The sequence below is a fragment of the Arvicanthis niloticus genome, chromosome 27 (genome assembly GCF_011762505.2).
Source record: "Arvicanthis niloticus isolate mArvNil1 chromosome 27, mArvNil1.pat.X, whole genome shotgun sequence".
NCBI classification, from domain to species: domain Eukaryota; kingdom Metazoa; phylum Chordata; class Mammalia; order Rodentia; family Muridae; genus Arvicanthis; species Arvicanthis niloticus.
The window spans coordinates 9278410-9294135 of record NC_133435.1 but is presented as its reverse complement, the minus strand read 5'-3'; the positions used below and the strand labels follow the sequence as shown (position 1 = coordinate 9294135).

Below are 15726 nucleotides of genomic sequence, written 5' to 3'. Positions count from 1 at the left end.
CTCATAGCGTTTACTGTCTATCTAATGCTAAACCTCAAGGTATACGCTTCTCATTCACAGTTCTTTGCAATGAACCCAGATCTGCTATTTTACCCATTTTACAGAAGGGAAACTTAAAAATTCAGGCAATTCTGATTTCTCATGAGTATCTAGTAGTTTGTAAAAATATTGGAACAACTGATTTATTATGATGTTATTATTACGTATTTTATATATTTTCTCATATTCTTCTTTCTGTTATTTGATTCTTCAGAGTTGAGGAAAGTTTTAAGACACTGTTCTGGGCTATATTTGGTCTCTCTGAAGTAAAGTCAGTGGTCATCAACTACAATCACAAGTTCATTGAAAACATTGGCTACGTTCTGTATGGAGTCTATAATGTCACAATGGTCATTGTTTTGCTAAATATGTTAATTGCTATGATCAACAGTTCATTCCAGGAGATTGAGGTATGAAATCTATATAATCATATAGTCCATGCTTGTATCTTTCAAGTACTGTAAGGATCAATAATCAATGGAATGAAGCAGATTCTGCCTGCTTTGTTATTTCTCTGCTTTCCATGCTTGTCTGATCAATGTGGGTCAAGGAATTCTTAAGAGTTTAACCTTGCTCTTAAACACAGTATTGATGGGGTATGCTGAGTCAGCAAAATCCAAGGGGTAGTTATGTCTAATGTTTCACTGTTTCTTAAAACTTAAAATACTGCAACAAGGTCAACTTTTATTTTTTTGTGATGTTTTGGTGTTTTACTTTTTTTGGAGATAGAATCCCTTGTAGTTCCAGCTAGCCTAAAACTTGCTGCATTGCAGACAATGACCTCAAGTTCCTGGTCCTCCAGCCTCTACTTTCTGGGTCCATGTGCCACTGTGCCTAGTGATGAATTCTTATTTTAGTCAACGGTTATTACCAACAGCCAGATGTTGTCGTCCAAGCCTGTAATCCCAACCTTTGTAAGACTGAGGCAGATAGATTAACATGAGTTTCTGACCTGCCTGGGCTATACAGTAAGAATCCATTTCAAAATAACAATACCAAATAAGGAAAAATTGTTTAGAATATTATTGTCCAAATATATTTTTGAGATATATTCAGAATTAATCCTTTCTCAAGTTGGCGATGACTGTGTGTGTTTGTATTCCAGAAGTACCCTGAATGAATGAGTGAGTGAAGAATAACCTTTCACAGGGTTCTTCAGAGTTCAAGAAAATATACCTGATATCTTGCACAATGTTTATAAACACTTGTGAGTTTTGAGATCAGTTATCCTGGAAGCCTAGTAAAGTCTGAAGCAGACTTCAGAAGGAATGTGGCCTCGGTGTACTGCAGAGCTCTCGGTCTTGGGAGTCTTAGGCCCTTTATAAAGGGCCTTTGCCTCTTCTCTTTAGCCATGTACTGATACAAGAACGTGATAATTCTGTTACCGCGCTGAACCATCACATCTATTTGTACAGGATGACGCGGATGTGGAGTGGAAGTTTGCAAGGGCCAAATTGTGGTTTTCCTACTTTGAGGAGGGAAGAACACTTCCTGTCCCGTTCAATCTTGTGCCAAGTCCAAAGTCCCTGCTTTATCTCCTATTGAAATTTAAGAAATGGATGTCTGAGCTCATCCGGGGTCATAAGAAAGGCTTCCAAGAAGATGCAGAGATGAACAAGGTGACTGGCTTGTTCAATAAACTCTATGGTCATAATTGCCCTCATCATGGTAACTACTGAGCATACCCCTTTAATGAAGCTGTCCATGAATAAACGATGTCCCTCTATTCTCACTCCTTGTAACTACATATATGGTGCTCCTTGGTCTCTTGACTAACAAGAACACACTGGACAATTCCTACCAAAAAGGAGTGTAAGAAAAATTTATGAAATGTAACTAAATCAATGCATTGTCTGATAGATAATGAAAGTGAGAGTATTTGGAGCCTTACTGTGCTCTTGATGCCCAGATTCCTCTTCACTGTTAGTGAAGTGTCAGTAGTTACGAACAGCTGATAGGAGCCCAGCTCACTCTGACATAATGTCTGCACTGCAAAGTTCACGAATGATTGCTCACACACAGTGTGGGAGACCAGTGTCTGCAGCAAGGTGCTTGATGAAGGAAGTCTAAGATTACTGACTAAAAATAAGAATCCCAGCAGACAAATTGATATCAAGAAAGAACGGCTCAAGAGTAGTGTTCAGATGATGGGGTAGGAGGCGTGCTGTATGTTGGGCTGTATCTCAAACACATATGCAGTGCTATGTGTACCCTGCACAAGGCTCCTTTTTGGCTGCTGAGTATCATAACAAGGATCACTGTTAAGTTTCCAGCTACTTCCAGGGGAGATGGGTCAGGGTGGGGACAGCTGTGCATGGAGAGTATGCAAATAATTAAGGTAGCTGTCAGTTTCTTCTAAAAAAAAGGAGTTCGAAAGGAACAAGAATCTTTTTAGAATATTCATTTGGTTAGAGATTATAGACATTTTTTGTCTCCTCAAAAATTGAGATGTAAGGCAACGAGAAAAAGCTATAAATAGTTCAATTTGAATTTTACAAAGAACAAACTCATAATGATAAGTTCTACCCAGAAGAGAGGTAGATAATCTTAGAAAGTAGGGTACCCCTGTAACTGTAGCCAGTCAGAAAACTATGAATGTCTGACAGTAGGAACTCAGCGAAGTTCCTCCCTAGACTGGTTGGCCCATAGAACAGAATGATGTGAGAGGTCTCGAAATGTTAAGAGTCTACCATTGGCTGTCACTGGATGGAAGGAAAACACTTTTCAATAGCTGTTCCAGCTGTGTGGGGCTCTGAGTCAGGGACAAGTTCCATGTGTTCAAATTTTCTCACCAGCATTAAGTACCAAAATTCCATCTGCATTGATGAGATTAAATCAAATCAATATAGAAAGTGATTTTAGAATTCTAAGTAAAGGTACCTATAAATTTGGAGAAAACATGCATCTATGGCCTTCCTCCATATATCTGATTTATAGGGGTCAGTGGATTAATGGAAAAATATCCTTTACTCAGTTTAATTAAATATACAGTTGTCAGGTTCGATAAGATTTGTAATATGAGAAAAATTTGTGTTTAAATAAATGTCCAAAGACTTGCCAAAAGGAAAACTCAAAAAGAATATATTTCTGTCACTAAAACATGCTGGGGAGTTAGAGCAGGTAGATTTTGGAATATTGATTGAAGAGTAAAAGTTGGCCATGTTACTGGACTCATTTTAATATCTATCTTTTAAAGAGAAATGAAGAAAAGAAATTTGGAATTTTGGGAAGTCACGAAGACCTTTCAAAATTTTCACTTGACAAAAATCAAGTAAGTTAATACTTGAAGCTAGGAAGCCACACCTAGGTTGCCCAGGATAGGAGTTATCTTGTCAGAGAAAAGAACCAGTGTTTGAAAGCAATGGTAAGGGATGGGTAGCAGTGGCTAGAGAGATGGCCCAATGGTTAAGCATTCAGGCTGCTCTTCCAGGGAACCCAGGTTCAAATCTATGCACATACATTGTGGCCCATAGCCTTTTGTAACTCCAGTCCCAGGGAATCCAACGACTTCTTCTGGACTCCACATATACTGGGTATGCACAGACATGAATGTAGGCAAAGCACCAATGCACATTTTAAAAAGTAAAGGAAATAGATAGCAGCCAAATTACTATTATTAACAGCTACTGCGACAACTTTCAAGGATTTTGTAATTGAGACGTGAGGATGCATCTATTTTCTTTTGCAAAAGGAAATTAGTGTATGCTTCAATGATCTGTTAACCTTAACTCTGTGGGGACTGATGGGGAGTGAGGTACAAGGCTAATGTTAGGTAGGAGGCACTGGATTGGACCTTAAGTGTTAACGACATTGAAGCACAAGTGAAGAGAACACAGCTAGAGGTGTCTGTCAGGCAGCAAGAAGCTGTTCGCAAAGGTACCGTGAGGATTCAACAGATGTTGTGACAGGTACAGTTCATAATGAGCTTGGTGTCTTGAGATACACCAGCTTCCTAAATTGAAGACAGCAAATCCTCAGCGATAAGGGTATTTACTCCCTTCCTCGTTAGTCATAGGACGCAGGGTTCCAACAGACACTAAAGAGAAACTCAACTAAGCAAATCCAGAGAGCAATTTGTCAGGAAGGCTCTATGTTCCCTCGTCCACAATAAAAAGCCAAATCTTGATGGGTGAAGCAAGACAGTTGTTTTCATTTTTCTCCTCTCGTTTAACCTGCCCCAGTGAGACAGCATGTGGGGCTTGTTAAGGGTGAGTGGCTCTGTTTCTCCTGGAGTTTTCTTGTCAAGGACACAAGATGACAGCTTTACCTCTCTCCATTTCGCTCCCTGTTAAGGTATGAGAAAGGAATGCGTACCAAGAAGCATGGCTAGCTAGCTGAATCTCAAAAGCACCTCTACGCCACTTCTCTTATTCTGGTTGGCTATAAATGCGTTGCGCAGCTGCTCCAAGGAAAGCAAAGGCCAAGAGGGAGGCCACTGCGGTCTGCTTTTAACTGAATATTTTAGGTCCCACACCAAAGCACAGATAGTCTCAAGGTCTGCATGACCACGATCCCCAGTCTCCCAGGATCTTTTCGTACCACCTCAGCCACGAGTCTGTCAATCATTTTCCACTTTAAATCAGAACCTGATGGGCAGGCCTAGATTGAGAGCACCTAGGGCTAGAAGCCTTACTCCGATTAGAAATTTTTATCTCGAAGAAATTTCACGGAACAGGATCCCATGCAGGAAGGGTAGTAGGAAGGAGGCGTGCGTGTGACACACCCAGGAAACCATGAGGCCTGCTGCAGCCTGAGGCTTTAGTTTGCAGCAGGGGGCTGCAAGTGAGGTAGTAGAAGGTAAAGTAAAAGTAACCTTCAACACTCGGGCAGTGGCCATCAAGGCTGTGAGAAATTGGCTGAGTCCTGCTATTTGGAATGGTGTTTTTCTTCCGGCCAAGACATCAGGCATTTTCAAGTGGTACAGATAGGGGAGAGATAGAGTGAAGTAATGTTTTCAACAGCATCCCAAGGTCCACTTCTCTGTGGTGAGCTGGTGTGTTAGTTGAGGGGAGTGGCAGGAACTCACAAAGCACTCACTTCAGTTGTGCTTGGTCTTCGGCTTGCTTTTGTTTTGACTGATAGAGTTCATGGTGTGTGTGTGTGTGTGCGTGCGTGTGAGTATGTCTATGAACGTGAGTGTGTGTGTGCCATGCATATCTGTGTGCACATGTGAGTGTATGTATATGTGTGTGCATGTGTGTGAGTGTGCATGTATGTGCATGCAAATGTGTCCATGAATGCGAGTGTGTGTGAGATGCATGTGTGTGCACGCATATGAGTGTATGCATGTGTGTGTGTGTGTACGTGTGGGCATGTGTAAGTCAGTGTGTGCATTTGTGTGTCAGGGTGTGTTTACATTTTAAAGAATTATAGAAAAAACAAGGGAAGAATTTGGCAGAAATAGTACGTGGCTCACAACTTTGACGTATTTACTATCTGTTCACAGCAGACGCTTCCTGATCCTGGGCTTGTGTTGATGCTATGACAAGAACACTTTGAAAACACAGAGAACATTTAAGTATTTATAAAGGATTTCCTCATGGTAGTGCATGGCTGTAAGAGTTATGCTAGAAACACTACCAGGATGGCTCCTTCCTCATCTGTAGAATGTAGACAGCAAACACTGCCATCCCAGACGTGTTTGGAACATCAACTCAGTTAATGTAGATAAAGTACTGATGATAGTATCTGAGATGGACTAGCTACTTATTGTTTTTATTATCACTGCAAGAGCAAACACAAACACACATTTGATAGTCATGTGTGAAGACTGAACTGACACTAAGCCTAAACTTCTAGAGAAAGAATATGAACCGAAAATGAAAGGAGTCCAGCTGAATAATGTAAATGGGTGTGTCTGGAAAAAAATTGCAAATAAGTGAATTAGTAAGTGGAAAAACAGTCATGATAATGGAAAATCATCATGCCATTTCGAAGCTAGCATACATTAATTGGGGAATGGCACCAACATTAGCATCTGTTGGCAGTACAACACACACACACACACACACACACACACACATCATTATATTTATTTTTTCATTACATTATGCTAAGAATATTCACAAATTGCATGAAACTCTGAGGCTGGTACCTTACTGTAGTTACTACAGACTCAAAGGAAGACTAAGAGAAACAATAAACTCTGAAACAAGGCATGAGGTGGCATGTATGTTGTGCCATTTTTGTCTTAGTGCCTCCTCACTCTTTTTCCTTGGTGAGCTCATACTGGTCATGGCATGGTAACTGGTCCCAGGCCAAGAAGAGGGTGTAAATGTCTAGGTAGCACAGGTGACGTCTTAGTTGATCCAGTTGTGGAGTTTGGGGTGAGATGTTGATTCTGATGTCAATTTAACAATAAGACCTTTTCATGTGGTTGTATTCTGTGGCAGCCACAGACATGTGGCATTCAAGTCTCTCTTCAAGAAACAGTGGTAATTTTGTGATCATTTGGGAGCCTCTAGCTGTAGAACCTTTGAGACCTTGTCCCTCTGTTGCTATGATTGTATTCTTTAGGTCCTAGGTGCTCTGTCTCATACAGAACATCTCCCACCCCTCGCCCCAAACCTCTGTGGAATTGGGCTGACTTTCTTTTAGGCAATCTCTGTGACTTTTCCTCTCTCATAGATAAGCGAACCCTCAGTGTTGAGGGAAGCAGTGTGTGGATGGAGAGTGGGAGAGGGTAACGAAGAAGAGAATGAGCAGAGCCCATGATACACATGTGAATGGGTCATAATAAAGCCCCTTATTTTGCAAGTGACATGACCTGTCCCATTCTGGATATATCTTCGACACTTGCTTACTGGATGATAAAATCAACATTAATCCCCACCCCCCGTTTTTTAATCTTGTGAGGTTCTGGTTTCAAATGGTTTTATTTGAAAAACATAATTTCAAATCAGGCATTTATATTGAAAATAACCTTTTCCCAGTGTTGCTGAGGGAAGTTCCTCTGGGAACGTGACTTTCTCCTATAGGTCCAGGTTCAAACATTCATGGTTCGGTCTTCATTACTCAATATCTTGGCTCATTCTTTCTCTTAAAGTTGGCCTCTGGGATGGCAGTTTGTGTTTCATCCAGATCTCTCTCTGACTGCTTGGAAGTTACAGTCTTTAATTAGCTATGAAAATGCTCTTGTCTCATTTCCTGCAGGCTTACCATAAAATCAATAGGGTGAGCCAGGTAAAAGTTCTTTCCCCAACTAACTGAGAAGACCTTTTCATTATTGTCAGTCACATGCTTTATTCCGAGTACCTGCTGGCTGTGATGGAGGATAGTATCAGCTTTTCAGACACATAGTACCAAAGAAGAGTGTAATTGAAAATCAGTCTCTGCCGTTCACCATTACACACATAAACCAGCTAATGCAGAGTGATGCTTTAAATTCCTGCTCTGCTCCTGTCTCAGAACAGGTCACTGTCATGCTGTTGATGTCACAGTGGGTTTCATGCCTTTGGGGTAGTTTGCCTTGCCCTGGATTCTGTGAGAATATTGTTTTGTTTTGTTTTGTTTTTTCTGGGTCTATATCTAGGACTTGTGGTTTTAGCCACCACGTAGGGTAGGGCAGGAGCTACTGAAAAGTAAATCATCTAAAAAAGCAAGCAGAAGAAATGCAGAGCTGCCTCTCTACATGATCTTGTAAGAACTCACAGTCTTTCCTTTTTACATTAATATATAACAGAAGGTTCTGGAAACATATGTGCTCGTTAAGCTCGGGAGAAGTTTGGTATGGGAGCCGATGCTTCTAATCGCAATGCTCAGGTAGCAGAGGCAGGAGGATTGCTGCTCAAGGCCAGCTTGGTGTACAGGATGAGTCCTAGGCTACCCAGGGCTATGTGGTAAAAACCTGTTTAAAGGAAAGAAAGGCAAGACTTAGGAGATGATGGGAGAATAGTACTGTGTAATTCTCTAAATGACTTAGTCATGAGCTTGGGCACACGAATCAAAAGCAATGTTTGCCAAGTATCCCCGGAGCAACTAGATCAGAACTGTTTATGAACAGACTTCAAACCATATAGAACATACCTATGCGTTGTGTGATTATGTATAATAATAGCAACAAGAGATGTCGCAGCACTTACCATTCCTAGCTGCAGAATCCACACATCTTTTCTTTTGTAATATTATTTTCTCCATTCTGCACCTGAGGTCTCTGAGCTCAGATAGGTAAAATACTTTGACTAAATTCCAGTTTTAGACAAGTGGCAGTTGAAACCCAAGCCCACAGCTACTTAGTTCTAAAACAGAAGGCGTATCAGCAATGCACACAGCGGTCCATCTCACATCTGCATTCGGTGAGGCCTGACTACATCATCTCCACCTTTTTATTTCCTTGATTTTTCCGGGCCACTGGTAATTTAATCCTTAGAAGGTCAAGAAGACTTTCAGGGCTCTCTGCGTGCAGAATTGGGCTTGTGGTTCATGGAACAGCACCTACCTAGCATGTGCAGCCTCATGCATTTGATCTCCGTATCTTCCAAAACTACACAAAATCTAATTAAAGATTAATTAATTTTTAATTAATTAATTTTTAAGAGCAGTTCATGCTTTGTTCTGAATTGGAGAGGATGAATATTTGCAGATTATTAAGAACAAAGCTTGCACTCAGTCCTTTGTGCCTCTATTGTGCCTACATCGCAAAATTGTAAATATTCTTCATACCGGCAATTGAATTTCCTTGTCTGAGCTAAAGGACAAGCCTGCTCCTGTGTAGCTCTCTAGGTCTAGAGCCAGCTAGGCAGCCGAGCACGGGACCAGATGATAAAGTAGGATTTTGTGCCACCAAGTGGTAACAATGTCTCTTTGCACATTAAGTACATTTCCTCTTACACAATTCATTGCCTGATTCAATTTCCAAATAACTATTTGTTGTGTTGTTTTGATGTGTTGGAAAACAATATTATTATTTTATGAAATAACATATTTATATCTTCAAAGCAGAACTAGCGAGGAAAGAATTGGTATGAGTTAATACCTGCCTGCTTATGAACTGTTAGTTGGAGCAATTTCTCCACAAGGATTCATTTGATTTAGAGAATTTGAGGATGTCGGATGGGGTAGGGAGGCTGCTATCAACATGTAGGGCTTAGGAACCAGGCATATTGCTCAGATGTCATTAGGGAATCTAAGCCATGAATGACTCCGCAGACTGTTGGAGAAGTTTTATTCCATTGGAAGGTGGTTTATCCTCATAATGTACAGATTTGGAAGTATTCTGTTTCTCTCAAGCCCTCATGTTTATTTTATTTTATTTTTTTAGTTTTTCGAGACAGCATTTCTCTGTGTAGCCCTGCCTGTCCTGGAACTCACTCTGTAGACCAAGCTGGCCTCGAACTCAGAAATCTGCCTGCCTCTGCCTCCCAAGTGCTGGGATTAAAGGCGTGCGCCACCACTGCTCGACCCTCATGTTTATTTGTAAAAAAAATATTTTCTTCTAGAAAAAAAAAATGCATCAAAGAGTTCTCAGTCAGCATCTTAGCATTCGATTGTGGTTGGTTACCACATTTAGTGTATGTTGCCAAAATTCATTTTCTTTCTTTAAAAGTGCTGCCACAATGGGAGTTTAGTGACAAGTACAATGGAAGGGGACACTGTTCAGATGTCTGCATTGAAACAGGCTCATTAGAGCTTCCGTGGCATCTGAGTTCTGTTTGGTGAGGCCCCTGGTGTTTTGGTGAGCGTCTAGGGCAGGTGCAGGTTTGGCAATCAGACAGTGGGTGTGTTCTCATCAGCAGATGTTGACACCATCAGGACCAAGTCCCCAGCATGTTTGCTTCCCCTTGTACCACACAGCTACCTGTTGCAAGGGTAAAAAGTGACTCTTAGGAGTGAGAGCCACAAAAGCCTGAGGAGCTCCACACACAGTCTCCAGCAGCAGCAGCGACTGAAGACTTCTTCAGGACCAATCCTTATATCATATAAAACAAAGTACTATGGAATTAAGACAAATGGCTTTATACACGCCATTTATACATTTATATACTTTATAAATGTATGTATATATACTTTATACATTTCAGATAGGCTCATCTGAATGCAGTAGACTATCAGCTCACGTGTGTAACTAATAATCTCTCACACATTACTTGACAATACAAATTAAAGTAGAATTTCTAATTCTCTTTGTAGCTGGCACACAACAAACAGTCAAGTACAAGGAGCTCGGAAGATTTCCGTTTAAATAGTTTCAGTAACCCTCCAAGACAATATCAGGTAAGCACAAAGTATTTCAAGATGGAAAACTAGCTATTGGTTAAGTTCAGGCTTTCAAGGTCTGAACTTTGTTAAATTAAAATGAAGTGTCAGGATATTTTTCAACGTCAAAGGTTGCATCCATTTAAGATGTGCTGATGGAGTAACTACCATATGCCTGGTACTTTCCAAGTGGGGAATATGTAAATGGATGATCACATAGCTTAGAGCCTGGGTTCTTTGTAGATGGCCAACCTTACAAAACAAGAAAGAGGGGCTAGAGAAATGACTCAACTTAGAAGCACAGACTGCTCGTACAGAGGACTTAAGTTCAGTTTCTGTTACTCACATGGCAGCTTACAATGACCTGTAACTTCAGCTCCAGGGCATCTGACCTCCTTTTTTGACCTTCAAGGACACCTACACTCTTGTGCATATATGTGCACATAGATACACATATACACACATGATTTTAGGTGAAAATCTTAAAGGTTTTAAGGTAAAACTAGAGCAAAATTTACCTCACACTCTCACACTGTGAAATAACGATGGCCTATTTGTAAATAGTCTATCTGCTGCTTATATATGTGTATGCATCTATACAGTTTTACATATGCTAATGTTCTGTAATATATGTGGCATGTTATACGCATTAAGTACAAGTAAGCGATGGAAGAGTTTCATATTGGGTGCTTTCACTTTGACACATATTCCTGTGACTATCAATGGATTTATTCTTTATATAAGTAAATGAAAATTTGGTAAAAATAAACCTCACTATTGATGGACACTTAAGGTTTCCTTTTGTAAGTAACACTGTTAAAACGTATTTTTTTAAAATGATTTTTACAGTGCTAAAAACATTGTATCTATGAACCAAACTACATTCTCATGAGAATTTCTTCAGCACAGAACTATATTAATTACCTTTTTTATTTGGGTTTTATGTAGTAAGTTTTGGTGTAGTAATGTAAGAACATTCTCTACAGTTGTTCCCTATTAATTTACTCTTAATATATATTTATGGTTATACACAATCCGAGGCACTAGAAAAACCTTATTCGATTGAAACTGGTGGTTCTTAAAGCAACTATACAATCAAAAGTATCTACAATTCTTGGTAGGGTGGGGGACTGGACATTGTTTAATTCCTTCCTTCCTTCCTCAAAGAGTTCTGCACAAATCTTTGGCCTATCTGACAGGAAGTCTAAGCTTTACTTTCGAATAATACAAGAAGAAGCACAGAGAATTAAATGTTTATTCTATGGTCTTCCTCTTTTTGAGAATTAACTTTTGAGTTATTAGCCCAAGTAACGTGGCAGAGGCTTTCATAAGAAAAATAAAATATGGAGCTGTGCACTGCTCGAGAGATAATCTTACCTGACCTCTGGTTACCATCACTTCCAAAGGCAGGTAGACCAGAACCCTATTCCAAACGAGAGATTTGCATGAACATGATGCTGAAGTGGATTTCTTCTTGTCTTGTCTAGAAAATCATGAAGAGACTCATTAAAAGATACGTATTGCAGGCCCAGATCAATAAGGAGAGTGACGAAGTGAACGAAGGTGAGTTGACCTTAAGGACAAAGCTTTCCTGTGTGAGCTGGGGCTGTGTGCAGGTGTGGAGGTGAGAGAGAGAGAGAGAGAGAGAGAGAGAGAGAGAGAGAGAGAGAGAGAGAGAGAGAGAGAGCTGGGCGAGGTGGATGAGCCTCAGGAGGCCGTAGAGAATAAGCTCTCTCGGGCTGTGTTAGTAGCTTTGCCCACTGCTGTTGCAACATGCCCCACAAAGCAATTAAAGGAAGAGAGAGTTTATTCTGGCTCACTGTTTAAGGAGATAGTCCACCATGCTGGAGAAGCACAGTGAGAGAGGACAGTCCACTGCGCTGGTGGGAGGGACGAGAGGCAGCTCTTACACTATGTCTGCTGTCTGGAAGCAGAAGGAAATGGGTGGCTTTTCTGGGCTCAAGCTTCCTTTGGTCCCGCTGGGACCCTTGCCAAAGACTGGTGCAGCCCCCAGGTTTGATGAATCTTCTCATGGCACTCACTCTGGTCCCTCACACCTAACTCCCTTACTGGTCCAGATGCTAGACAGTCTCCAAGGCCATTCTAGATCTTGTCTAGTAACAATCAATAGTAGCTGTGACCACAACCATCAGAGGCACACAACAGAGGGAACAAGCTCTTTGTGCAGAGACTGCACCTCCTACATGAAACATTGTAATTTTTATGGGGTCTTGCTGGAGGTGCCCGGGAAAGGTGAAGGGTGATGCCACAACTCTCCGAGTCTCCAGATAACTAAAATATTGCCGCAATTACTTTTCTTGCCTGAGAAAATAGAAACCCTTTCCTGATTGGTAAGTTGTTCTCTTTGAAAAGATTCAGAACACGGCCAGGACTGTCTTTATCCTAACCTAGAATTATTGGTTTGCATTTTATATTCATAGTTAACTTCATCTTTTATTGAAAGTTAATTTCTTTTTATTCTTTCTCTTCACAGGGGAGCTGAAGGAAATTAAGCAAGACATCTCAAGTCTCCGTTACGAACTCCTTGAAGAAAAATCACAGAACACAGAAGACCTAGCAGAACTCATTAGAAAACTTGGGGAGAGACTGTCTTTAGAGCCAAAACTGGAGGAAAGCCACAGATAATGCAGGGCCCCACAGAAATGCATATTTATTTCTCCACTTGAAGCCATATTATTTTCTGACTTATTTTTTTAAGTGCCAATGATAAAGAGTATGTTAATTGATAACTTGGATCATTTAGAGTCCCAATATCAATGTTTTTGGTGATTAAATTGCATTGTTGAGGCTAAAGATTGTTGATACGCTGAAAAGTCTGCTCAGTTCTTTGGAGCGTGTTTTCTGGATAGCTTTCTTGGGCAGGGGGAGGGCAACTCTTGTGCTGGTGTGAGTGTCTGCTCTGTCTGCTCGGGAATGGGCCTCAGATGGCCTAGGGTGTGTCTACACTGTCCCCTGAGCCCCTGTGCAGATCCCCTGACAAAGTGAATTCAGGCCTGTGCTTTCACCTGGGGACTTCTGACTTGGAATATGGAAGAAAATAATTTAAAGTGTGCTGTAACCACCATCTAGGTACTTAATATAATTGATGCTGCCTGTTCTAACTTTGTTTAGCCTGGTGTGGTAGCAAACTCCTGTCAGATCAGCACTTGGTAGGTAGAGGAAGGTCTGGCACTTAACGTCAGCCTTGGCTACACGGTGAGAGTCTCGGGGCTACATGAGACCATGTCTAAAAATCAAAACAAAATAAGCCCGTGTTCGATTTTCTGCCTCACCTGTTTAAAAACATTACACTTAACAATGAAAATGGTTTTCTTGGCAAGGAAACATGGTCTCTCTCTCTCTCTCTCTCTGTTTGTGTGTGTGTGTGTGTGTGTGTGTGCGTGCGCGCGCACCTCTGTTCGAGTACATATGTGTATGTGTGCGCGCACGTTTATGTAAATCTGTGTGTATATGCGTACATAACATGCTTGCCTTCTTTTGGAACTAATGCGAATACTCAAAAAGTTCTTTATTGTGACTTTTTAAATTGCGACTAAAAGTTACTATTCAATAAGAACTTTTTTTTTATTACAGTTGTGTCAAAGTCCCAAACACTGTAATTCTTTGGTTCTTTGATAGCACAATTCTGTGCCTTTTCTGAGGCATTTACAGACAAACTTCCACTTTCAATCTTTTATTGTAAGCAGCCCGGTGGGAATTTGCAAGCACTATCTGTGTTACTCCCCGTGTGTTCTACTCTGCTCCCCAAATGCGTAAACAAACATGTAATAACTCACTCGGTGCTGGTTGTTCTACCTACTGATGCTGGAATCCAGTATCTCAAATAACTAAAACACAGCAATGAAAGTTATCATTTTACCCAAAATCTTCAGATGATGCCTCCTGTTAGCTACAATGCTGCTTCCGGTTCAGCAGAAGCACATCTTTAAATTCCCTTTAAGGTAGAGAGAACAGAAAATCTGTTTAGCACCAAATATGGCTGTAGAACCAGCTTAGAACGCACAGCTGAATTTTTATATTCATTGATTTTTGTATTTGTGGTTTCTTATAGATAAACATTACACTGACAAAGCAGAGGCCCATCTTCAAATGTTGTGTGCCAATATTTAGCAATTGTGAAAAACAACCCCCCCCAAATCACCTCATAGCAATTGCCGTATCCACAAGTTAAATAATATGACATCCATAGACTTTGTATGTCATAAAGAAATTGGCTTCCTTGACAATGACTATGAAACAATGACTGGGCTTGACATCAGGTGTCTCTAGAAAAGAAGAGGGCAGCATGGCTGTGGGTCTTCAGAAGGAAGGGCAGCATCGTGTGGGTCCCCAGTGAAAAAAAGGCAGCACTCTCTAAGTACCTTCTCTTAAATGGACAGAATGAATATGCTAACGTCAGCAGGTTCCTCAGAGGGCTGCTGGATCGGTACCTGTTCTGGTTTCCCTTCAGTTAGAACATCAAGAAAGACACCAGAGTATAATATGACTTTCAAAACTCCAGCAACAGTTTCTTCACAGCTGAAGACTGACACTGAACGTGACAAAAATTGCAGGGTCACTGGCTTTTGTGAACACAGGTAATCAAAGACCTTTATCGATACCACAGACACCATCCCTTGCTAAAGTGAAGTTGAAACGCTGCACCTGTGCCAGAGACCGCATGGAGGAGTGGTTAGTGAAGTTTGTCACTATAGCTGACAGTTGTTCCTTCCTGTCTAGCCCCACCCTCTCTTTCCCCAGCTCGAAATAGAGGATTTCCTGCTAGTGAGCAGATCAAATGCTGTTGTGTGGTCATGCATGATTTTACCCCTCATTTCATGGCTGCATCTAAGAAATGACACAAATGACACATGCATGATTTTACTAGATACTGTGGTTTGTGAAAAATCTGTCACAGGCTTGTCTGTTTGAACACTTGGTCTTACCTAAAGTGGTGTGCTATTGGGGTGGGGGGAGCTGTGCAGCCTTTGGGAGGTGAAAGCTTGCTGGAGGAAGTGATTCCCTGGAAAGCAGGACACAGTTTATAGGCCTGCCCTTATTAGTGTTCCCTGTTTCTTGCGCCCCTCAAATATGATGCGATGGCTCTAGCAACACCTCACAAGATTCCTGCTATGATGAAATTACACTGCCTCAAGCCACGAGGTAAAATTAATCCTTCCTCCATCAAGTTGCTTCTTGTCTGGTGTTTAGACACAGTAACAAGAAACTGGCTCGTGCTCTAGGCCTGTGGAACAAATTGTCATTTAAGTTCCGATGCCCCTTTGGTATCGGAACTTAAATGGGACTGAGACACCATGCATTTGGGAGCAAGGATGACTGAGCGTGTGCCTTGTGCCAGGCTCTCACACCTGTTTTCTACCCAAGGTTCATTTCTGTTGCTGTGTTAAAAAAAAAAAAAATCTAACAGAGAGCAAGTTACAGGGAGCTGGGTTTATTTTAGCTCACAGTTTCAGGTCACAGTCCATCAGAGCA

General features: G+C 41.1%; 1 protein-coding gene across 4 annotated transcripts in view; it reads left to right on the top strand.

Annotated features, from left to right (window-relative positions):
* Trpc6 (transient receptor potential cation channel subfamily C member 6) overlaps positions 1–13047 on the top strand; it is a 103764-nt gene extending 90717 nt beyond the window's left edge. For 2 of the 4 annotated variants that reach the window (XM_076926092.1, XM_076926095.1), the window contains 6 exons: positions 254–449; positions 1455–1658; positions 3236–3310; positions 10168–10251; positions 11721–11796; positions 12728–13047. In XM_076926092.1, coding sequence (XP_076782207.1) covers positions 254–449; positions 1455–1658; positions 3236–3310; positions 10168–10251; positions 11721–11796; positions 12728–12879 — 787 coding nt within the window. In that variant the 3' untranslated portion in view covers positions 12880–13047. The remainder of the gene's footprint in view (positions 1–253; positions 450–1454; positions 1659–3235; positions 3311–10167; positions 10252–11720; positions 11797–12727) is intronic. The other 2 variants (XM_076926093.1, XM_076926094.1) reach the window with 2 other exon arrangements.
* The last annotated feature ends 2679 nt before the right edge of the window (positions 13048–15726 follow it).